Source organism: Phlebotomus argentipes, unplaced genomic scaffold (genome assembly GCF_947086385.1).
Source record: "Phlebotomus argentipes unplaced genomic scaffold, Phlebotomus argentipes genome assembly scaffold_18, whole genome shotgun sequence".
Classification (NCBI taxonomy): domain Eukaryota; kingdom Metazoa; phylum Arthropoda; class Insecta; order Diptera; family Psychodidae; genus Phlebotomus; species Phlebotomus argentipes.
The window spans coordinates 3,479,375-3,502,193 of NW_026776177.1; the positions used below are offsets into that span (position 1 = coordinate 3,479,375).

At 42.2% G+C, this 22,819-nt stretch overlaps 6 protein-coding genes across 6 annotated transcripts in view; 5 read left to right on the forward strand and 1 right to left on the reverse strand.

Annotated features, from left to right (window-relative positions):
- Window positions 1-2,036, forward strand: part of LOC132260946 (uncharacterized) — a 28,343-nt gene extending 26,307 nt beyond the window's left edge. Inside the window, exons 15-16 of the mRNA XM_059759375.1 lie at window positions 29-1,116; window positions 1,187-2,036. Coding sequence (XP_059615358.1) covers window positions 29-1,116; window positions 1,187-1,965 — 1,867 coding nt within the window. The 3' untranslated portion in view covers window positions 1,966-2,036. The remainder of the gene's footprint in view (window positions 1-28; window positions 1,117-1,186) is intronic.
- Window positions 2,037-2,744: 708 nt separating this feature from the next.
- Window positions 2,745-4,513, reverse strand: LOC132260813 (zinc finger protein OZF-like). The gene is made up of 4 exons (XM_059759163.1): window positions 4,368-4,513; window positions 3,583-4,304; window positions 3,041-3,520; window positions 2,745-2,984 (listed from the first exon to the last, which is right to left on the reverse strand). Exons 1-4 carry the CDS (start codon window positions 4,454-4,456, stop codon window positions 2,788-2,790), a joined length of 1,488 nt encoding a protein of 495 aa, XP_059615146.1. The 5' UTR covers window positions 4,457-4,513; the 3' UTR covers window positions 2,745-2,787.
- Window positions 4,514-4,610: 97 nt separating this feature from the next.
- LOC132260816 (zinc finger protein 808-like) lies at window positions 4,611-5,758 on the forward strand. The gene is made up of 3 exons (XM_059759167.1): window positions 4,611-4,761; window positions 4,827-5,506; window positions 5,566-5,758. Exons 1-3 carry the CDS (start codon window positions 4,625-4,627, stop codon window positions 5,697-5,699), a joined length of 951 nt encoding a protein of 316 aa, XP_059615150.1. The 5' UTR covers window positions 4,611-4,624; the 3' UTR covers window positions 5,700-5,758.
- A 178-nt stretch (window positions 5,759-5,936) lies between these two features.
- Window positions 5,937-7,757, forward strand: LOC132260952 (zinc finger protein 26-like). Its single transcript, XM_059759383.1, has 3 exons — window positions 5,937-6,948; window positions 7,008-7,472; window positions 7,531-7,757. Exons 1-3 carry the CDS (start codon window positions 5,982-5,984, stop codon window positions 7,692-7,694), a joined length of 1,596 nt encoding a protein of 531 aa, XP_059615366.1. The 5' UTR covers window positions 5,937-5,981; the 3' UTR covers window positions 7,695-7,757.
- Window positions 7,758-8,073: 316 nt separating this feature from the next.
- Window positions 8,074-9,553, forward strand: LOC132260953 (zinc finger protein 26-like). The gene is made up of 3 exons (XM_059759384.1): window positions 8,074-8,782; window positions 8,846-9,226; window positions 9,279-9,553. Exons 1-3 carry the CDS (start codon window positions 8,074-8,076, stop codon window positions 9,551-9,553), a joined length of 1,365 nt encoding a protein of 454 aa, XP_059615367.1.
- A 575-nt stretch (window positions 9,554-10,128) lies between these two features.
- Window positions 10,129-22,819, forward strand: part of LOC132261177 (four and a half LIM domains protein 2) — a 42,267-nt gene continuing 29,576 nt past the window's right edge. Inside the window, exon 1 of the mRNA XM_059759802.1 lies at window positions 10,129-10,639. Within this exon, the coding sequence (XP_059615785.1) occupies window positions 10,553-10,639 (87 nt within the window). The 5' untranslated portion in view covers window positions 10,129-10,552. The remainder of the gene's footprint in view (window positions 10,640-22,819) is intronic.

Consider the following 22,819-nt stretch of genomic DNA (forward strand, 5'->3'; position numbering starts at 1 on the left):
TTTACGGCTAATCAAATGCTCTTTGCAGGAAATTCACTGTGGTAAACATAAGGAAAGTGAAAGTCTTGACAAGGAGTGAGATTGTTAATATAATTAAGGAAGAACCACCTGATCCTGAGCCACAAGATAACAATGATCAGGGCGGAAGCTCAACTGTGGAGAAGACAATTAAGACGGAGGATTGCGAAAGAAGAGTTGAGAAGAAAGATTGTCTTCGGGCGCTGCTTAGGCGGATTCGGAGTTACTTGGAGAAACCTCGATCGTGTCCAATTTGTCAGGTGGTCGCGAGGAACTCTCGGAGTCTCGAGGATCACGTGAGGATTCGACACAAGGAATGCAGCGCAGCGGGGAAGGAGAGTCAGCTGGAGTGTGCAGAATGTGGCATGAGATTTGAGGAAAAAGATCTGGTGAAGAGACACATGAAGAGGATTCATTTGAAGTCGAAGGGCCGCAGGGAGAAGATATCGAGCAACAACTACTTGACCAATCTGAAGAAGACTCTGCAGAGACAGAGTTCCAAGACGCCGCTAGTGTGCCAAATTTGCCGGGAGGAATTTGCCTACGTCAATTCCCTCGCGGTTCACATCGAGAGTCACGAGTCGCTGGACGACAGAAGGATCGTCTGTCCCTTCTGCTCGTGCATTGTGGGCCAGAATTTCACTTTGCGCCAGCATGTGGCGAAATATCACCCGAAATTTGTGTCCAGCAAGAATTCCGCCCCGAAGACAATGAATATGAATTTCGTGTTTGAGAGAATGGCATTCTTCTGCAACTTGTGCGGATGGATTTCCACCTGCCAATACTTCCACGATCGACACATGGCGAGACACAGTAAGCCGGCGAAGGCGCGCAAGGTTTACGAGTGCGAAACGTGCCACTGGAAGTATGACAGAAGAGACAAGCTGAGGATACACATGTTAACGCACGGCACGGAGAAGCCCTATGTCTGCGATGTCTGCAACAAGGCATTCCATTCGAGCTTCCTGCTGAAGCGTCACAAATTGATTCACAATCCTGAGCCCCGAAATTGTCTCTATTGCAAGAAGATCTTCAACACTGGCTATGGATTGCAGATGCACCTGGCGAATGTCCACAGAGGTCTGCCTAGGAAGGGTGGTAAGATTCTCGGGAAAAGCTCACTTAACACAGAGAGATTCTGGTAATAAATCTTGCGCATCTCTTTCAGGTTCCGATGCTTCGTGCACAATTTGCAAGAAACACTTTCAGAGCATGACAGAATTGATGGCGCACACGAAGATACACAAGTTCCAACAGTGCTTCATATGCGCATTGTGTGGCGTAAAAGTACGCAAGAAATATGCTCTGCAGCGACACATGGAGAATTTCCATATGCATAAGAAGGATTCTGAGGACAAGCACAAGTGCGATGTTTGCCAGAAGACCTTCAACTACAAATACAATCTGCAGAGACATTTGCAAGCGCACAGCAAAACCAAACCGTTTCCCTGCAAAGTGTGCAACAGAAAGTTCAAGTTCATCGATTCGGTGAAGAGTCACATGGAGGAGCATGAAGTGTTGAAGGGAAGTGCCAAGAAGTGCTTCTACTGCACGAAGTGTTACGACGACAAGAGCACAATGCGGAAGCACGTGAGACTGAAGCATCCTGGATTGCCGCTCAACACCGCCGGACCGCCGTTCAGGTGTGCAATTTGCCGCGAAGACTATCTGACGATGAACGATCTGAAGGAGCACGTGAAGGAACACAGGAAATTCCTCACGTGCGGCATTTGCAAGCAGACCTTCAAGGCCAGATACAACCTGAAACTCCACGTTGGCTCTCAACACAGAGACTCCAATTTGCCGAAAGTGATTCTGGAGAAATGCTTCGAGTGTTCAATTTGTGGGAAGAAATTCGACCGAAGGTATCCATTGAAGGTGCACGCAATGAAGTGCGTGGCGAAGAGACGACAATCAGAGAGACTGAAGAAGCGCAAGAAGAGATGATCATCACAAAATTGCTTTAATTGGAGTTCCTTGGGAGAATTCTGTCCATCGCTGTTCTTTGAATTGAAATATAAGGAATTTGTAAGTAAAATCAGAGTATTTTTCACTTTAATAGAATCTAATTTAAGCATCGTTGGAACTTTATTTTCATAACATTTAAAATAAGCTGTCAAAAATATGAATTCGTAAAAAGGCGTTGCAAGATTGCGATTCTTAACATTTACGAAAGTCAATTTATATATTTCATCGCCTGAAAACAAGAAGAGTCGGAAAATTCACGTGAAAACCAAGAAAATAGATCATATTTATGGTTTTTTTTTGTAGAATTGGATTTTTCTGGCCATTTGAGCATATTTTAATACATCAAATTGAGGTTATGTGTTTCCAGAAGTCCTTCGATCCTTTCCACGCAAACTAATTGCGTTTAGACAGCATTTAGAAGTAATTTTGGTTTCTGTTCCTTCTTTGTGAGTACGAAAAAGCGACTTTCTGGGCATTCTGGCTAGCAAAATCCTTCAAGAATCCCATTGGAAACACGCCCAATGTCAGGGACAATCACGGATGAAGTTGTCTTGTGTCTGAGATTCACAATTTCGCCCTTTTAAACTCATTATTTGCATTTGACAACTGAAATTCGCATTAAATAAACTCTAAACTTTGCCTTGCAACGCCTTTTCGTTCGTATTTCATTCCTACTAAAACGTAAAGTTGCAACACTAAATTGATAATTTTTACCAAGTGAAATCTGTAGTGTTGCAACGACACTTTAAGAAAGATACTTCGCTCTTGCCAGACTTCTTTATTCCGTTGCATTTACAATATTTAGAATTTTACCACCCAATCGCCAAGGCTCGAATTCTTATGCATCGTTCTTACGTGTGCATTAAACTGTCCGTTGGTTGCACAGATTAATCCGCAAATCTCGCACTTGAAGTCATCCGAATGATCCTTTACGTGATCCTTGAGATCGTCCAATTTGTTATAAATTGACCGGCAAACGGTGCATTTGAAGGGAAAGTCTGAATGGGCGGAAGGAAGATGAATAGTTTGCAAGGGTTTAATGTAATATATTTACCAGTAACAATGCGGGGAAGTCCGCGATGAAGTGTCTGCAAGTGTTTCTTCATTGCTCGTTTCGTGTCAGACTCGTGCGTGCAATAAATGCACATCTTCTCACTGCCTTCGAGCATCTCATGATTCTCCATGTGGATTTGCAATGCTTTCAGTGTATTGAATCTGCCTTTGCACAATTCGCAAATGAATGGCTTCAGGGAACTGTGCTTCTTCCGATGCATCTTCAATTTGTACAATTCGTCAAATCTCTTCAGGCAAATATCGCACTTGTGCAGCAACTTCTTTTTCTTCTTCTTCGTCGTCGTGGTCACTTTCAGATGTCCTATTCGCAGGTGTTTCCCCAAGACGTTCTTGTTGCTGAATCTCATGCCACAATCTGCACACTCGTAGCGCCTCTTGGGCTGATGCGTCTTCACGTGCTCCACCAAAGTGTCGACATTCGGAAAGCTTTTCTTGCAAATTGTGCAATAAGGAACAGTTCCTGCAAATAAAACATGCGTGGAATGTAATTTCTGCATCCCAATTCTATTGTTAATGTCTCACCAGCAGACTTTGGGAGGCCTTTGTGCTGACTTTGCATGTGTTTGTGCAGAAACTTAACAGTTCTTTGGCAGTAAATGCACTTGACGCCGCCAGTGAAGTGAATCCTTTCGTGAATCTTAAGCTCCTGCTTCCACTTGAACGTCTCATCGCAGTGATCGCATGCGAAGGGCTTGAATATCGTGTGAAAAGTCATGTGAGCCTTTAGCGTGCGCTCCTTTGTGAAGCTGCGATGGCAAACGTCGCACTCGAAGGACTTGGCAGGCTTGCTATGTTGATCATAATTCTCCTCAGCCGACATTTCCTTGCACATCGTTTCGTACAGAGTGTGTCGATTCATGTGCGCTCTGAGGGTGTTTGAATTCTTCAGCATTTTCTTACATACAGGACACTGTTGAGGCTTTTCCGTGTGAATCACTTCATGCCGATCCAAATAAGCCTTTTGCGCGAATTTCATAGGACAATAAGAACACTGATTTGTCTTCTGCTTCGCATGTTCACTCATATGCGTTCTCAGTTCAGTTGGTGTCCTGAATTCCTTTTTGCATACTGAACAATCGTGAATTGTCCTTTTGTCGTGTGTTTTCCAGTGTAGAGACAGTCCATTGCGCTTCTTAAATTCCCTCCCACAAATTGAACACTGGAAAGGCTCTTTCTTTACAAATAAACTTGAATACTCAGCAGTGTTGAAATTGTCAATCTCCTCACTCTTAACAGTAAATTTCCTGGAAAAGAAATGCAAATTAATAGGCGAAATCTAAGAAATCTGATGATCTTCAATGCAATACTCTTCAGCATTGGACGCCGTGATGCCTTGGAGCTTATCCTCAGCCTCACAAGCACTATAATAATCTTCCTTTTCCTGTTTTATATCCATATTTCTACTTCAGCACTTTTGCTTGTCTCTGGCTTTCTTTTGACGTTTATTGGTGTGTTTGTAGTGTGAAGTTGGCAATATATTTCTGTGTTTTATGGTGAAATATCATGAACTTCACATCGTTGCGACGTCACACGATGTCAAAGTTAAAAAATCGTGAGAAACAGCATGAATCGCGTGAGAAAAGAGGAATCTGATTACAATTATGACACTGAAGATTGCTTTATTGATTGTAATATTGTCAAGGAAGAGTATGAGTTGCAAGAATTCAGAGAAACCGTTGCTCAAAGGACTCAAACTCAAAGGTATATTTGCTGTACATTTTCTTCCACCATTTGACCCATTGGCTCACGTCTTGCCGCACTTCCAGGAAAATTATCGTGGCTCCAGTGAGTTTTGAGATCACCGAGATTTCCGAGGATTCTCCACGAGCGTCAGAGAACAGAGTGAAAAAGCCTAAAAGGCCCTTCAGACGTTTAATATGCAATGAGACACTGGACAAAGCCAATGTTAATCGTCGCACTGAAGAACTGAAGAGACACAACAGGACTGTCCACACTTTCAGAGAGAAGATTAAGTGTCCGGTGTGTCATGAGGCTTATGCGCGCCAAGACAACCTTTCCAGGCACATCAAGCAATTTCACAGCGAAGTGCCCAACAATCAGTTCCTGTCGCCTCCGTTGCTTTATTATTGCTCCGTTTGTAAGAAGATGAAAGGGACCACAAAAGAAGTGGATGATTGTCTTGAGAATCATGAATTGGAAAAGAGGCGTTTTACGGAATTGGCGATGCCATTGACTTGCCACATTTGTGGAGCGATTTGCACATCTTTTACATATAATAAACACATGTCACGACATGAGAAAATCGTAAAGTCTCCGAAGGAACACAAGACGATTCAACGTCTAAGAGGGCCGCCAAATGGAACAGCAATTCTAGCCCAAAATACAAAAGCATTCAAATGCATCTCGAAACATCAATTAACCCACAAGTTGGCCAACAAACACAGACAGAGAAAATTCACGTGTGCAACCTGTGGCACTAAACCCGGTAAAGTATTTTTGTGTGGTAAAATCTTAATGTTTACAATACTTATTACCTTGATACAGATATGCCCTTCACTTGCACAGCCTGTCAGAAGATTTTCTTCAGAATTTCCGAGTTGATTGAACATCTTAGGACGAAGAAGGAGACCATCTATTGTGATATTTGCCAGAGCATTTTATTTCTTGTAGGTTTATAATTACTCTTTTCCCAAGGAAATGATAAGAAAAGAAAAGAATGAATAAACAGTGAATTATAACGGATTTGGATTTCAGTATGCATTTGACTAACAATAACAGCTGTTTTTGGTGTGAAATAAAAACAGTAAAAGAAGTAAAAAGTGTTGGAAAAGGAATTCAATTCCTTCCATTCATTCATAAAATCAAACCATAAAATTTTCGTGCGGCGCGTGCGTTTTGCGGCAAACTTCACTCAGAAGTGCACGTCAAGAAGTGCAAAAAGTGGCAAAGAGTGCTGAAGAATGGATGTGAGGGACATAAAAGAAGAACCAGAGGATTCTGAGTATCCTTCTGCGGAAGATCAATTCATTGATTGTGATATCGTGAAGGAAGAGTACGAGATACAAGATGCTTCGGAGTGTTTTGTGGAAAAGTATGTTGATAACCTTCCAATCTTTCAATTTCTAAAGTCTCTCCTTTTTTTCATGCTAAGAAAGCTGCCTGCGCAGATTGAGGGCGCCGTGAGGAACATCGTCAGCTACGAGATCACGGAGTACCCAAAGGCAGAGAGTGAGGAGAAAAAGTTCAAGTGTTCAGTGTGCGCGAGGACATTTGCCAAGTCAAGCTATTTGGGAGCACATTTCAGAAGCCACAATCCTCACAAACCCTACAAATGCAACATTTGCGAGAAGAATTTCACCCTCGCATCCCTTCTGCAGAAGCACATCACGTCGCACTTTAGCCAGAGAACTGTTCCGTGTTCGTATTGTCCGAAGAAATTCAAGACCAGAGAAGCTGTGGCGAAGCACATGAAGGTTCACACGGAGAAACCGCGTCCGTGTGCGATTTGTGGAAAGATGCTGAAGAATGCCAGAAGTCTGCAATATCATGTGAAGTACGAGCATGAATTCAATGGTCTGCAGAAGCCTGTGGTTTGTCAAGTGTGCGGAAAAGCCTTCAAGACGCAATTCCTGCACGATCGACACACGGAGATTCACAAGGAGCAAATCAAGAGCTTCGAGTGCGAGATTTGCCATCAGAAGTTCAGGGAGAAGTACAAGCTGAAGACGCACATGAGCATTCACACTCTGGAGAGGCCATTTGCTTGCGATATTTGCAATAAGACATTCAGATTGAAGCATCTCCTGGACAACCACAGAAACAGGCATTTTCCTGCTGAGAAAGTTGAGTGTTTCTACTGCAGAAAGGCTGTGAAGTATCTAGATTCGCACATACAACTGAAGCACAGAGGCCTTCCTAAGTCTGCTGGTAAGCTCTCTAATCACACCATTTAGTCGGATTGTATGCCTAATTTCTCCTCTTTTCAGCATCAATTCCTTCGTGCACAGTTTGCAAGGAAATCTTCCCGAGTTTGGAGGATTTGATCGTTCATGTGAAGATTCACAAACTCGAGAAACGCTTCGAGTGCGCAACTTGTGGCATGAAATATTGCTACAAGAGTGAATTGAAGGGACATTTGCAAGCGGTCCACTTGAAATTGCCAAACGCCAAGAAGGAAAAGAGCCAATGCACGCTGTGCTGGAAGACATTTAGTGGTGTGTGGAATTTAAAGTGTCACATGAACACGCACAATTCCCAAAAGGTTTTCGCGTGTGAAATATGCACGAAGAGCTTCAAGTTTGAGAATTCACTGAAGCGTCACATGGAGGAACATGAGACTTTAGTGGGAAATGCCAGAAAGTGCTTTTATTGTGCAGAAGAGTTCGATGATAAACGAAAGCTACGAATTCATGTGGCAACAAATCATCGTGGTTTATCAATCAATGCCACAGGTTTGTGAAATGACGATTATAAATGTGTTTAATCTGCTAATCTTGTCTCTGGATTTAGAGCCTCCCTTCAAATGCACTGTTTGCAAGGAGAATTTCCAGAACTTTGAAGGACTGAAGGAACATGTCTCAATTCATAAGGAGCATTGTGATATTTGCGGAAAGAGCTTTAATTTGAAGAGTCAAGCGAAAGCTCATGCTGAGAAATGTCATCATAAGAATTGATTTCGCCAAAAGACAGCATTTTATGGAAGCATTCTTTGTACTGTGTGTATGAAAATGTCATGTTAAGAGTCGAACATGTGAATATTGTGAAAATTTATCCGTAATCAAATATATTTTACTTCTTTTACAAAAATTGAATTATAAACTGAAAATCGTTGGATTTCAAATCATGCTGCAAACTTCACACCGAACCAAATGTCAAAAAGGTAAACAAACAAATTGCAGGAAAGCATGGATTTGTGCAGGGAAATAAAAGTAGAAAAAGAGGATTCGGATTATGATTACAGCGAATATAAGACGGAAAATCAGTTCCCTGACTTAAATATTGTCAAAGAAGAGTTTGAAGTGCAAGAAGTTGACGTTCCTTACATGAAAAAGTATGACAATAGACAATGAGTTCTTTTTGCTGAAGAAGCTGAAGGTTTGTCGCTTTTTCAGGGAATCTCTTGTGAAGAATGAGGCCATCGAAGGCTTTGCAACTCTGGGAGTACCGGAAGTAACGAAAAAGGAGATTTTTCACTGTCCTTTTTGCGAGAAAACCTGTGTGGCCAAGTGTGGCTTCACGAGACATCTGCAAACTCACAATGATTCTAGAGTGTGTGAGATTTGTGAGAAGGATTTCAAAACACGAACAGGATTAAAGCGACACATGGCTCAAGTTCACTCAACTGAGAGGAATTTTGAGTGTGCTTTCTGCTCGAAGAAGTTCAAAATCAAGAATTCACTTCTAGAACACGTGAGAAGTCATATTACAATGCCTGAACAGTGTCCAATTTGTGGGAAAGTGTTTAGGAATCCTTGGAGGCTTCGTGATCATCAAAAGAAGCGTCATGGAAAACTCGCCAATGCAAAATTGGTCAGCAAATATTTGATTTCGCATGTTAAGCTAGAAAAACCGCAGGAAGTCTTTGATTGCGACATTTGCAGTAAGACATACAAACGGAGAAATCGACTGACTCAGCATAGGAAAACTCATTTTTCATTAGTCGAACCTCTGAAGTGTCTTTATTGCATCAGCTCATTTAACAAGAGACCAAATTATGCAAGGCACATTGATTATGCGCACAGAGGACTTCCTCTGGATGAGGGTAAGTTTATTGACTTATGTCGAATGTATAGAATTATTCAGCAGAGTGACGATTTCTTTGCAGGCGCTGAGCCTTCGTGTACAGTTTGCAAGGCGAAATTTGCAAATTTTGACGAACTGAAGATGCACGTGACAATTCACAAACGTGAGAAACGCCAAAGAAAGCGCTATGAGTGCGCAATTTGTAACTATACGTTTAGTAAGAAGGATTATTTGGAAGCACACGTCGAGAGGATTCATTTGAAATTGAGAGGTCCTACAAAGGATTGCTTAATTTGCTCGAAGAGAGTCTCGGTGGGTGCCTTTAGAGACCACATGAAAAGTCATCAGACTTTAGAGGGAAACGACAGAAAGTGTCCTTACTGTCCGGAGACTTTCGATAGGAAGAACACTCTTGTATTTCATGTAAGGATTTCTCATCGCGGTCTTAATTTGAATATAACAGGTGAGTCTTTAGAGTTATTTACTGCACAATGAATTTACACAATTTCTCTTAGGGCCTCCTTTCAAATGCAGTGTTTGTAAAGATCTCTATGAGACATTGGATGAGCTGAAGAAACATGTGGAAATTCATTCAAGAAATCGCACATGTGAAATTTGCCAAAAGAGCTTCTCAACGGTGGAGAATTTGCTATATCATATTGGGAGCTTTCACAGGAATTCGAATCTCCCAATGCGTATTGCTGAGAAACGCTTCGAATGTTCAACTTGTGGGAGAAAATATCGTCACAGAGACAGAATGGAAAAGCATTCAGTTTCTTGTTCAAAGTAATACCAAAAATCTGTAAAACGTCGTTTGAAATAAACTGAGTGACATTGAGTGATATTGTGGGCCAAATCTTTGTATTCAAAGTTGGTAAGGCCGATATTCTGTGGCGTCACGAGTCTTAATCTTGATACCAAGTTCAGTCTTTCATCGATGATAGATTGATCGCTTTGAGCAGTACACAAACAAATGAAAATCTCTCTCTCTCTCTCTCTCTCTCCCACTTGGAGAGTTGCTGGGGATTTTCAATTTGAAGTTCAGATTATGGCGCGGGAAGTATAACTGTGGCGGGTGTGCGTCTCGGGTGGAACGGCGCGCGCGAGAGAGAATGCGCGCTTTCGTGTGAGATAATTTATGGCCGGCGTGCTCGCTCGCGAGAGGCGCGGTGAGATGAGAATTCAAGAGCAGAGAGAGGGCTTTCTCTCCACACATGCTGCCGTCCCTGTCCGTTCAATTGGTTGCGAATGTGCCGTTGCTATCAACGCCACGAAAATTGAACGCATGTGGCGGCGGCGGTTTGGAGTATGTGGCAAGTCAACACAATTGACAGTGGGGCCTCCAACTTTAGTATATCTTGAATGCTTGACCGGTGAAAAGGTGCACGTCGGGACCAAAATTGTTGTCGTTTTCGTTTTTCTCTGTGTTTCTCGGTTTCTGTATATATTTTTTTTTATCTACCACGCACACAAGTGTAAAAGCAACACACATATTTTTGTGGGCTAAAACACATAAGGTCGAGAGGGAGAGAAAACCGTGTGTTGTGTCTCAGAGTGTCTATTGCCGATGGGACTCCACTCGATGTCTTGCTGAAGATATTTTAACAGTTCTCTCGCTGTTCTGTGGCATCGCGAGGCATTGAATTCTGCGACTTCGAGAGCGGGTTGCAGCGATTTTTTTGGGGGGTTCTTTTTCAACGCGGTGGACAAACAATCTCCGTGTGATATTGTTTTCTTGTTCTTGAAATTGGAGACTGGCTGGATAAGTGTGTGCGATTTGGCTGGCGAGATGCCCCTATTTATTCCCACGGCTCACCACTCGGACGAGGACGATGTCACAGTCTCCAGGACGCCCAAGGATGAATTCTCCGAGGCGGTGAGTGTCATCTTACAGTCCTTCCTCCGCCGAATCTCTTGTTTATTGATCTTGTGTGCGTCTGCTGGGCTGAAAGTGGTGGCGCCATAAAAATGGATTGCGTCATCGATCAAAACACATGCGAATAGTTTCCGGGGGAAGTTTGGCCCGCGGTGGCCTTTTCGGCTGCACGCCTCGCGCGGGGGTGAGAGTGTGGCACACAGCAGTTGCTGCACAGTTGCTCAGCAGTGGCCACAATTCGAACGCACGTATCAAAAATCGATACAGTGCCGCGAAAGCACGTTTTGGCAATCAGTGGAGCGAGTTTCTTAGCTCATTTCCCTCGCTGTGGCACTGCTTGGGTGAGAGACAATAGCAGCAAAAAGTTCGGCCGTGTCAAAGAGGTGAGATCACCGGCTGGAAATACGCAATCAGGAGACACATTGGCAAACGCAGAGCCTCCTGGGGGAGAGAGAGAGAGATCTGGGAAGAGCCACTGAGGCGTGGAAAGGCCAGGAAGTGAGCGCGAGTGTGGAGAATTTCACAGGTTGTCTTCGTGGGGATAAACTGTTAGGCATTTAACATAGAATAGAGCTCAATGATCTCTCACTCTTTCACCATCTTCCAGGGCAACTTAGCATTCTCCAGCTCTCTGTGTACACACAAGAGATGCTCAAATACCGGTTTCTCCATCTCACCGAGCGAATTCTCTCGAAAGCCAAAGCCCAAAGTGCGCACAGAAAGTGCCAATTAATTTGCCATGGCATTTAAATCTCCAAATGCTGCTGATTTCGGTTGTTTTGACTCGATTATCTCCTCTCGCGCGTCCCGAAATAATCCCAATAATTGTCAATGAAATTTCAGATGCCAATTGGCAGACATCCACACTGTCTTGGCGTATTTTTTTTCCTCTCCGCCGTTCCGATTTAATCAATGACTGGATTGGCTGAAAAACATCTGCCGGAAAGATGGAAATTGGCACTTGTTTACAAGAATATTCGATTCGAAATATTGGGGAAAAACATGAGAAATATTTTAAAAGGTCGCTCTCAAGATGTTGCATTGGCGGGGGGTGAAAAGCATGGCATTTATTCTTAGTTAAACTTGATTGCACGCTAGTTTTTTCATTAAATTAAATGAACATTAAATTATATCTTATTATGTGCATTTTCTTCAAATTTCTGGCAGTTCCAGGTCGGATTTTGCATGCTGAAATATGATATTCTTATTTTTTTTGGCATAAAATGTTGGCAAAAACCGTGGTTCTGTTCACCCCCTGACGAATGTCACATGTTGTGAGTGAAATCTGAGAAAATGGGAATTAGCGGAAAGACTGGTGAATGAAATTTATAAATAAATAAAGGGGTGGCGCGCGCGAGAGGGTTTCTCTGAAATGGAGCTTTTAATTAGGAATGCCTAAGCAGTGGCCCGGAAGAAGGGTGAGAGCGCGGAGCTTTTTAATAAATCATTCGTGAAAAGAATGGTGTGGACATAATTCACCTTTCTTGCTTAATCATCATCAAATTAGCTGGGCAAATTGATGAGATACTCTCGTGGTACAGAAGAAAAAACAACATCCAACAATCTCTCAATTATTTTGTGTGGTGAGAAGACTTCTTGCTCTTCTGTGTTGAGAGGAATTAATTTGTGTGAAATATTCTTGCGGGTGTTCTATTGAGCAAACATGGAGAAGACAATGCGTGTGTTATTGATAAATCTATGCTCGGGAGGGCAATTATCATCAATTTATGAATCGGTGAATTGCGTGTGAATAATTCTTAGACGGTATGGAAGGTTAGGGTTGAGCCACACAAGCGAACATGCTTCAGACACAATTTTACGAATCGCTTGACAATTGAGAATATATTGAGGCCTTTTCCATTGACTTTGGCCACAATGATTCATGCCGGCATGAATGACGCCCAGCCAAACCACATTTCTTGGCTAAATACGCAGAATTTCCTCTGCAGATTCATGAATGTAAGTGATTTTATTTGAAGAAAATATTTTCCAACATTTTCCCCATGGTTTCCATTCAATCGCACTGCGAATCCGTCGATGAATAACTGAGGAAATTGATGTCGATCGAACAGATGGTGAAATGACACTTTCATATTGAATTTATACAACACATCCAACAATATACATACTTCACAATACCCAGTCACATTGTGTTTTACAAGAAATTTTACTCCACCTCGAGGTGAAGAGAGAGAGAGAGAGAGAGAGAGGAATAGAGGAACTTCACTTGTGTGTGGTTGAACTCTTTATGATTTTGCCATTTGGAGGCAGAAAATCAAATAAAAGAAGCGCCAAGTGCGTGTCTTTTAAAGCTGAACCTGCGAAAGTCTTTAATGAAAATAATCTGCGAGCCACTTTTTTATCATTTTCGCAAGTTTCGTAACGAAAATCATGGCTCAAATTCTTCGGCATTCCCCATTAATGAGGCGCTCTCGAGGCCACTAGAACGCGAAATGGGGGAATTATTGGGAATTTATGGGGATCTCATGTGGCACGAAGGCGAGCATATGGAGTGATGAGGAGATGCGGAACATTTTGAAGACACTCCTTGACATACCCAAGCAGCATGTGGAGTACTTTTTCCAGACGAGGAGACAACAAAATTACAGCAAATAATATACACAAAAAAGCCTTCGCCTGCTCAACACCTGTTCCTCGGCAAATGAAAGGCGCGCTTCTGTCTCTTGGAGGGCTTTATAAATTTATTTTATTGCACAGAATACACATTTTGAAATTTAAAGCAGATTTATATGGTTTCTCAGGACGGAAAAGACATTTTCTGGGGGTTTTTCCAGAGATTTTAAGGGTCAAAAAATATTATTGCTATAGAAAATGATGTCAAGAGAAATCACAACAGAGTTGATCCTGGGATAAATCCCGCCTCAAATTCAGTTGGAGTGTGAGAAACAGAGAAATATTCCTATTTTGTATAGTTAGCGATTATCGGGAGCTTGTTGATAAGCTCCGATAAAATGTGTTTATTTGACTCAACTTACATACAATGTATTTTATCTTATTCTAAGATAAACAGCGACTGATTTCAGTGACATTTTGTAGCAAACTGAATGACTTCTTTCGTTTCCAAATTGATGAATAGTGGAGAAAAGTCAATTTACATTCTATGAGCTTCTCAATTCTGCACATCCTGTGTCACTGTTCACTATTCCTCTCCTGAAATATCTTTTCATCCTGCATTTATTGATACACAGTGACATTGCGATGGGGATCAAGGGGGAGATAATATGCCTTCAATCTGTACATCACTTCTAAACACTTCCAGCATATGATTTTTTCGGCGATTTGCACAATAATTTCCAAATTATAATGAATCTCTTAAGTTTCCATTCGATATTTCTGTAAAAATGCAATCATTACCGCTTTTTTGGGTGTTTGTCTGACCATAACCTCAAAGTATTAATAAGAAAACTTTAAATACCCCGTTTGGAAGTTTTCTAGATCACAAAATCAACTCAACATTGCTGATACAGCGTCGAAATCGTTCAGAAAGTTTTTAAAATAATCATTTCTCAAGTCCTAAAACCTACTTTTGAGGTTATGTTTGATTATAGCACAATTTACAGTGTTACTTTGTATGAAAGTTTCAGATAATCAATGTTTATTGTATGCAAATGCATAGTTCTGTCTATGATAAGCAATCTCTCCGATTTGCGCATAAGAATTGACGTGCTAGAATGCAAATTATTCTCTAAATCTGTCCTTGATTCGTTACATAACCTAGAAAATGGATTATTATAAGTATTTCTGAGGTTCTAACGTAAAAATTAAGAGAAACTCACAAATCATGAAAGGATTATTGTAGAATTTTAAACACTTCCGTTGAGCTGTACATTTCTGACCATCTTATCTCCCCCTTGATGTGGACGCATTTCACAGCACATATCGCTAGGAGTGGCGAAAAGGGATGAAAAGTCGAATTTGTTGAATTTATTGGCGATATGGAAATGATGTAGGTATGGATGAGGGAGTTGAGCGCGAGTAAAGTGGCGAAGAGGGGCACATATCAATGATGTATGAGGGCTGTGAACTGGGACATTTGCAGAATTATCAACTCCACACGTGGGAATAGGGGAGAAATTTGCAAAGCATTGAGCCCTAAAGCATCATGTAGGTCGCACGGGATGTTTTTCTTGCATATTGCGTTATTTTCCGCATAGTATCAAATCGAATTATGTTTCACTTCCTGTGTGTCGAAGAGACGACAGACACTCCATGGTTCAATATCATGAGTTAATTTACGTGCCTTTCTGTGGAGTATTTTGATGCAACTTGGCGGCGATTGGCAGGAGCAGCGCTCACGGGTGAAAATTGTGAAAATGTGCTTGAAAACCTCGTTAGTGTGTGGAGCTGTTTTTCCAGCCTCTGGGGGTCAAATTGAATTTTATGTGAGGAGAGCGCATGGAAATGTGGGTGGGCGAGAGTGCGTCACGCGGGGTGGCTTTTTCTGCACAATTTAAAACATCAAAGCCTCTATCGTGGGAGCAAAATTGAAGAGAGAGAGAGAGAGAGAGAAGAGAAGATTTTAATGGGAATTTAATTACTGATTTGTGTAATAGAAAATCACTTCCAATTTGACAATGTAATAAATATTCCGCTGACGATACAAAAGTGCCGAAGAAGTGTAGAATTCTCACATCATTTGTCTCCACCCAAACAACTTTTATTCATTAGCCGTGCAATTTGGTGGGGATTTTGGCGGATGATGTCACGTCTTGAGGTATCCATCTATAAATACAATAATATTCATAATTGACACTCTTGTATTGTTCAACACACAGTTTTTTTTTGCCTCCACTTTGCACTAAACTTCTGTGGCCTTAGCGCGCGCACACACACTTCATGATCACCAACGGAGTCTATCGCGTTGACGTGCATTTTGGAGAAGAGCTGCAAGTACAATTTGGGGGACTTTGATGACGAAATTGCCACCGATTAGATCATCAATTGTCGCAGCACTTTTTCTGTACATGTCGAATGGAAGAAAACCTCAAGATGTTTACCTTTCAATCTGAGTGGGATGCACTGGATGAGAATGAGTGTGCGAAAAGGCTTCAAAATCCATCTGATGGTGAATTGGGGGCTTTGTGTGCTGACGAGATTAAAAAAAAAATGATAAAATTTTTGCCAGAGTATTTAAGTGCAATTCACGTGCCAATATTTTGCTTGTAAGGTCTCACAGTCGGTGTCATTTTCTGCTCTTTTATTCTTTTAAATGGTGCTTTTTATAATGTCTTTTCGAAGGCTTCCCCGTCGTCAACCTTGCGCCAATTTGTTGGCTTTTCTCCCCCTTTCTCAACATCGTGCACACCTTCATTCTGTCTCTCTTTCTCGAGAGAGATACCTTTTTCTCATGGCATCTCGCGCATAATTCATCGCCCATGAAAGCCACAATGTCTGACGATGAGACTGCCAGTCTTTATTAATTGCATTATTGTGCATGACCATCGGTGTGCAATCAGGTATTTCAGCGAGCACCACAAGAATTTGCCCAGGGATTCACGCTCACGGCGCGAATTGAATAGTTGATGAAATTTCGCCCAAAAGTGCCTGAAGAGGAAAAGTTTCAGGACAAATGGTTCACGTGAGCGCAACAAATAATGAATTTCGGTGTTGTATGAGAAACACTTGCCGCGTTGTGTGCAGTTTTCCTATCACATCGCCGGTGATAGAATGAAAATTTTAAGCATCGCGCTACAGTAATTGCTTGGAAAAGTCCGTGCAGTTCAATTTAAAGTTTTGCAAAGGGATATCTTACACCCGCGCTTGCCTGTGAAGAAGAATACCTGAAATTTTCTTATACAACATCCTTATCAGCGGCATTACAATGCCGTTGATCCATTTATTGTCATGCAATTATCACATTTTGAGTACTGAATATCACAGTGTTGAAGATATAAAAGTACCGTGGAGTATCTTATCGCTCATTTTGATACGAACGTGCCTGAGAGATTAGATTTCTCGGGGCATTAGTGCGGTTGGAGTGAAATATTGAGCATTTTAGATGTACATAAGATGAGGTGAAAGACTTCTTCCCCAGCTACGCTTGAAGGTGAAAACGTATCAAAATTCAGTGGCAAATGCTCATGTTCGGCAATATTGGCGCGTTTTGCAAATTGGCATAAAATTCTTTTGCTCCCCGCATGAATATTTAACTTGCAAATCTTTGCGCAAATGACGCAATTGGGGAGATCCGCAGGGCTGTGCGAAAGTGTGACTGAAAATCGCTGCAGATATGGCTTGATATTTAAATGATTGCTCGCGGTATCACCTTATTTGGCACGACCCACTTTCAATCTATCCGACAGATTCTCCTCAAGATGTGCCTCACTTTTTTGGTGTTATGTGTGTGCCAGATGAGAGAGAAAAAAAGAGTCAGTTGAAAAGTGAGAGTTCATCCATGGCATCAAATGTCGAAAGCGTTGATGTTTTCGAACACAAAAGCATTGCATGATGCTGAAGATGATTAAAATTTCAAGTTTGCCAGGTGAAAATACTCAGATGTTTCAATGCACTCTTGAAACTTTATAATCCTCTTCTGTGTCTGCACATTGTGAACAGTCCCGAAAACCTTCCAGGGGGATTTAAAGTTTGCGTTTTAATCCGAATTTGCCACTTTGTGTGCGCACTCAATGGAGTGAAACTATATCGTGACACATTAAAAAGCCTCTGCCATTATTTTTTATGGTCCACATTATATATTCAGTATTTGATCAAATTTAAATGCACGTGAAAGTCGTTTGACTTGAAGTCTGTTGGTAATTGGTTTTAATTGAAAATTATGTGTATTTATGCATGAGAATATTCTTGAAGGTAATTTTGAGGATTCAACAAAATAAGCTTCTTCTTGAATATGAAAATTCAAGAGAGTCAAAGAGTTGTTGCAAAACAATATTTGCCTTCATGATTTTCTATCTGTAACATAGTTCTATCATTTTGTTACTTAATTGACATTTTTGAACTCTCTCCTGTCATTTCCCGCTCAAAAGGACTACAATTACACTTTGTAATTAAGCACAATGCAGAAAAAAATGAACTGAAATTTAATATTTCGTTTAGACGCGGGGAACATTAAAAAGCATTTCCCAGGCAACGCAATAATGAAAACTCCGCTCGTGAAATAGCAGAAATTAATCAGGAATGCTTTTTCCCTGAAGCGCGGGTGGCTTTTGAGAATCCTATTCCACTCATTCTCCCGATTAAAATTGCCGTAGTAAAAAGAATATATTCGCTCTGTTAGTGCGGTCAGAAGCATGATGGACAGGAAAAAACCCCCTCATAATCTTTCCCCGTGAGAACAGAGGCAATGTAAAGGTCAATTGAGTCAGAAAATATCAACGTGGAATTTAGAATAAACTCTGTCGCTTCTCCTTCCTGAATTCAAAAAGCGTTTGTGGTGTGACGCAGAAGAGTGAAATTAAATGTCGTGTCTCTGTTCATCAAGTTGCCGTGTTATGAATTGAGATGGGCTGCAGAGAAGGGATTTTCCTTGTCTGGACTATCAGCTACTCGGGGATTTACCCTGACCCCCGGTGTCTCCTCCCTCGCCTCCCCCCGAGAGTCCTCACATGTGGTGAGACCGCAGCACAATAAAAAGTTTCCATGTTGAGATACAATTACATTTAGGGCCAATCCTGCCGTCTATTTGCCGTGATGCCGGATTTTGGGGTCTTTTTTCCTCAGCCACACACCCTCTATTCTTAACACACATTTCACACTGTAAATCCCTGCGTAACACCACCACATTATACCTATTAAATGGCATTCATTTGCAAATGCTGTGTGGTCGGAGGGAAATCATATTTGCACAGTGAGTGTTTGCCCAAAATGTGTATCAATGATAGGGTTGGGCTCAAATGACCGGAGATACCGTGTATATTTTCTGGCTTGTCTGCTCGGTGAGGACGGGAAAAAAGGTGGCAGTGAGAGAGAGAGCCGCCAGCTGAGGAGATTTATGGACTTTTCCCGCCTCCAAACAACGGGAGTTTGTCAACAAAAACATCACATAAAATCTCCAGTGAAATTCGCCCAGGAAAACCTGTAGAATTTTATCCACATGTGCGGATGTTATCTCGACGGGAAAATTATGTCTACATTCTTTGTTTTGTCACGACTTTATCATATGGCGATGAGGGTTTTTTTCTGGTCACAAACTTCCCCCCAAAAACAGATAAGAAGTGTGGAAATTCCTGCCAAAATCTCCTCTTTCAGGGTGACTTCAAGTGACGGAATTTAAATGTATAATTGGATAAATTCCCACTGAAACTGGGGTATGTTATAGATGTGTTGGAGTAGTTTAAAACCAAGTTAAAAACAGCCTTTTCTATTCAGAATCACGCTTGTAGGGCTTAAAATGGCGATAGTGTTGAAAAGAGATTTGAAATTCTGCTTTAACATTCATAATAAATCAATTTTTACAATCTCAATGGGTAATACTAATAGCTTAACCAACTTTTAAGCAGATGAGTTCAATTTTGTGCCATAATTCATGACAAATTTTACCTGTTGTTCAACGATTCTGTATTTTTGAACGTATAAAAAGCAGCGCAACAGATCGAAAGTTCCAAATTCAGTTGTAAATTTTTTTTTATGAAAGATTTACTAAATATTTACTTGTATGTTAATAATTTTGACCGATTAACACTCTCACGCTGATTAAACTAGAATACAAAAGCGTATTTTTCGCTCCAAACATCACTTTATATGAGATTTTTGTATTGTAATTTTCTACCAGAATCTGTTTAGCTTGAGAAATTGTGTCCATAATTACCCATCTGTCCACTATTGCACTTAATTTATTCAATACACATATCTGGAATTCGGTGTATTGCCTCTTAAGTAGTGGGGAATTTTTAGGAGATCACGAATTGTGTGGCGAATTGGATAGTTTAGCCTCACATCAAAAATTTCCCCGACATAAATAGTGAAGCTGCGAATAGGTGTAAATCTGGAGATTCAACAAGTTCAAGGAGATATAAATTATTTCAGTCAGAGTTGATAAGCAGCAGAAAGTTCAGATAAAAGATTGCAAGAGGCGAATTTTTCGGGGAGAAAGTGCGATAAGGCATGCGGATGTGGAGGAATGCGATAGAAAGAGTGGGAATGGGAGTTGAAGGGTCAAAGTGGAGGCGAAGACACTCTGCAGTCTCATCAACTCTGTCCACAATGGAAGACTGAGAAATCTCTTTTGGGGGCGTCCGAAATATTTCTTTTTTCACCTCACTTTACCAAAGAGATTCTTCTGGGGTTTCCCACAGTTTGACAAATTTGTGTTGAATATTGGAAGTGCAGCGCGCGAATTGCGTGGTTGACTCGTGAGATTGCGAGGCGGCCAAGTACGCTGTTTTTGTGAGTTCCTCAGGCTCCAGATGCTGTGTGACTTCCAGTGGCGGGAAGAGAGTGAGAGAAGTGGCTGTAAATCTGGGTCATTTGTGTCGCTCTGTGCGAGGTGTTGCTGAATTTTCACTCAGTGCAACATCCAGTCCGGCGTCTCCATCGCCAATATATATATATATATTGGAATATTGTGTGTCTGTGGAACGTGTATACATATAAATTTTTTGTCTCACAGTTGTTTATTAACGACTTTGATTCCAGTTTCCGCCTATTCAATTTTGCACACCAGTAGAGAACCAAAACCGCGATTTCGATCAAACAACACGGCGAGAGCCCGCGAGACTGAGACTCTTTCGCACATTTGGTGTCGCATCGCCACTAAACAAACATGTGTCGCTCTCACTCCGGACGTCCAGAGGCTGCCAGGGGGTGAGAATTGACCGGTTTGAGGGTGCGAGAAGACGCTGAGCAGTGAGCTTAAGAAGTCACAACGATTCTAATCGATATTCAAAGTGTCTGTGAAGTTTTTATACGCGATTATTTTGTGTATTTGAAAAGTGAGGGAAAAGGAGGAGATTCTCTTGGGGGAGGGCTTTTTTGAGTGAGAGAGTGCGAGGAAGAATGGTAAATATGCCTCTGTTCAGTGGCCTCCGTTCCAACAAGAAGAGCCCAAGTCCAAACCCCTCGAGTGGCAGTGGTTCGAGTTTGTTGCGTGCCGCCAACACATTCCGCGGATATCTGAGGAGTCGGGATCCGATTGAGAATGGCAAGAAGCGGAAGCCAGTAACGAGGAGCGACACTTTCACCATGAAGGGATCCGCCAAGGAGTCCGACGATGAATACGTCAATTATCACACCTACACGAAGAAAAAAGGTGAGTCTGATTACCCTTTTTTCTCTGCCCCCCAAAACACACCGACTTTTCCGAGAATGCTTAGTCAGTTTTATGATCTTTTTTTCGGTCCGGGGGCACATTTAACCTTCTATCGCGTGAAATCATTGCACAGTAAGTTAATTACAAAGAGCTGGACAATTGTTTTGTGGAGTGAAAAAGTCACTTCAAATGGTCATGACCAAGTTTGGCATCCTCATGATCAACCATCACCATCGCCATCGCGGTGAGGACCTCCTACACGCGCCATGTCTTGTAATTTTAAATGTAAATTCACCAGCTCTGCCGCGAGCCAGAGATTTCGGGCGTTTTTCGCCCACGGATGAGGGTTTTATGGTGAAGCCTCATCTTCATGGCGATTTGTGCAATCAACTCTCGACTTTCCGCAATCTTCTTGGCTTTTTATTCCGGGTGGTGATTTAAGAGTTTAGAGAGAGAGTGACTATCGATTGAAATTTCACATCCAGTTCAATTTGATGCAATCCTCTTTTCCATCTATCTTTCACCAGGATCCAACAATGTGGAGACGGATGTGTTTGGTGCGCTGTACGAGAAGCAATTGGTGAAATCTCCCGAGAATGGTCAATACAATGGGAATTCCCGCATGAAGAAATCATCGAAATTCCCCATTCTGGACAAATGGAAACAGCAGGAGCAGAAAGATGATGAGCACAAGAAGATCATGTTCATGAAGCATCGCCTCAGCTTCGATGAACCGGGTGCCAATGTTGAGAAGACCTTTGTCGACAATCCCATCAATTATGCCACATTCAGCAAGCGGAGATTCCATCCTGACTACATCAATCCCAATGACAATCGATCGCTGGTGTGGTTCGTGAACATGGGCAGTGAGAACAAGGTGCCGGACGAGAGTGTGCGGAAGAAGATCAATAGGAATGAGACTTTCCGCGTGAGCAAGAGTCACGAGAGAGCGCGGCTGGATATGCGCGACGAGGAGGATTCGGCCAGCAGTGAGGCATCGGTGAAGATCAGTCAAAAGTACCTCTCAGAGCCCATCCGGGTGGAGATCAAGAATCCCGATCGTGGCACAAAGATCGTTCCCGTGGGCGTGGCGATGCCGTACACTGCGGAAGCGCCGCCGAAGTCTCGTGGTGTGATTGTGCGTCCACGAATCGATCCTATTCGCATCGAAATAGGCGCCCAGGATCCCCAGCCGTGGCGATCCAGCTTGGCCCACGTGAGATCCTCCCGCCAGGGCGGCAGTCGCCTCAGCAGCTTCTCCCGATCATCGCTGGATCCCCCGAGATCCACGTACCAGTTTGGCGACTATGTCAATCCCAAGGAGAAACCGCCGCGCTTCCGTCCATCCGGCCTGGAGGATGTGATGAAGGCTGTGCGGCAGCCGAGCGCCTTCCGAGGCGCTCCTCTGGAGCCCAAGAATTCAGCTATGCGCTTCCCAGCAACTATGGCGCCCAAGGTAAAGCGCCCGGTATGGAGATGAGATTCACAGAAGGTGCACTGTAATTGCTTTCGATATATCAATTAAATAACTTTTGCCATATAACTCGCCTTCTCATTCCTTGGACGCTTCGCGCGGTTCTGCCAGCAGCTTTTGCACTACTTTCTACACTCGCCTCGCCTCGCAGCTTCATTTGAAACTGAATATGCTATAGAAGAGCGCCAAAGCACAGGTATCTATTGGGAGAATTGATAGACAAACCCAAGGGAAGTGCGAATCGTGAGAAGATCAGGAAAAAATGAGTTATTTCAAATTATTCTTCATAGTTACGGATAGTAGAAATTGCAACCTTCAGGATGCTGTTTAATATCCTTTCGCGAAGCGAACAATTCCTCTGGTTTTTGGCACAAATTGGCGCAAGAGTGAAATTTCAAAGACAGCTTGTCATGGTATAAAAATGCACTTTTCAGCGGAAATTTTATTTCACATGTGAAATTCCGGTGCTGAAAATGCAAAA

What these genes read in the sequence shown, in the direction of transcription:
- LOC132260816 (XM_059759167.1), top strand. Translation starts at nt 4,625, where the DNA reads ATGAATCGCGTGAGAAAAGAGGAATCTGATTACAATTATGACACTGAA. An exon ending in CAAAGGACTCAAACTCAAAG is followed by an intron (nt 4,762 to 4,826) that starts GTATATTTGCTG and finishes CCGCACTTCCAG; the next exon opens with GAAAATTATCGTGGCTCCAG. An exon ending in AACCTGTGGCACTAAACCCG is followed by an intron (nt 5,507 to 5,565) that starts GTAAAGTATTTT and finishes ACCTTGATACAG; the next exon opens with ATATGCCCTTCACTTGCACA.
- LOC132260953 (XM_059759384.1), top strand. Translation starts at nt 8,074, where the DNA reads ATGACAATAGACAATGAGTTCTTTTTGCTGAAGAAGCTGAAGGTTTGT. An exon ending in AGGACTTCCTCTGGATGAGG is followed by an intron (nt 8,783 to 8,845) that starts GTAAGTTTATTG and finishes ATTTCTTTGCAG; the next exon opens with GCGCTGAGCCTTCGTGTACA. An exon ending in TCTTAATTTGAATATAACAG is followed by an intron (nt 9,227 to 9,278) that starts GTGAGTCTTTAG and finishes AATTTCTCTTAG; the next exon opens with GGCCTCCTTTCAAATGCAGT.
- LOC132260813 (XM_059759163.1), bottom strand. Translation starts at nt 4,456, where the DNA reads ATGGATATAAAACAGGAAAAGGAAGATTATTATAGTGCTTGTGAGGCT. An exon ending in ACGGCGTCCAATGCTGAAGA is followed by an intron (nt 4,305 to 4,367) that starts GTATTGCATTGA and finishes TTTCTTTTCCAG; the next exon opens with GAAATTTACTGTTAAGAGTG. An exon ending in ACTTCCCCGCATTGTTACTG is followed by an intron (nt 2,985 to 3,040) that starts GTAAATATATTA and finishes CCGCCCATTCAG; the next exon opens with ACTTTCCCTTCAAATGCACC.
- LOC132260952 (XM_059759383.1), top strand. Translation starts at nt 5,982, where the DNA reads ATGGATGTGAGGGACATAAAAGAAGAACCAGAGGATTCTGAGTATCCT. An exon ending in AGGCCTTCCTAAGTCTGCTG is followed by an intron (nt 6,949 to 7,007) that starts GTAAGCTCTCTA and finishes TCCTCTTTTCAG; the next exon opens with CATCAATTCCTTCGTGCACA. An exon ending in TTTATCAATCAATGCCACAG is followed by an intron (nt 7,473 to 7,530) that starts GTTTGTGAAATG and finishes CTCTGGATTTAG; the next exon opens with AGCCTCCCTTCAAATGCACT.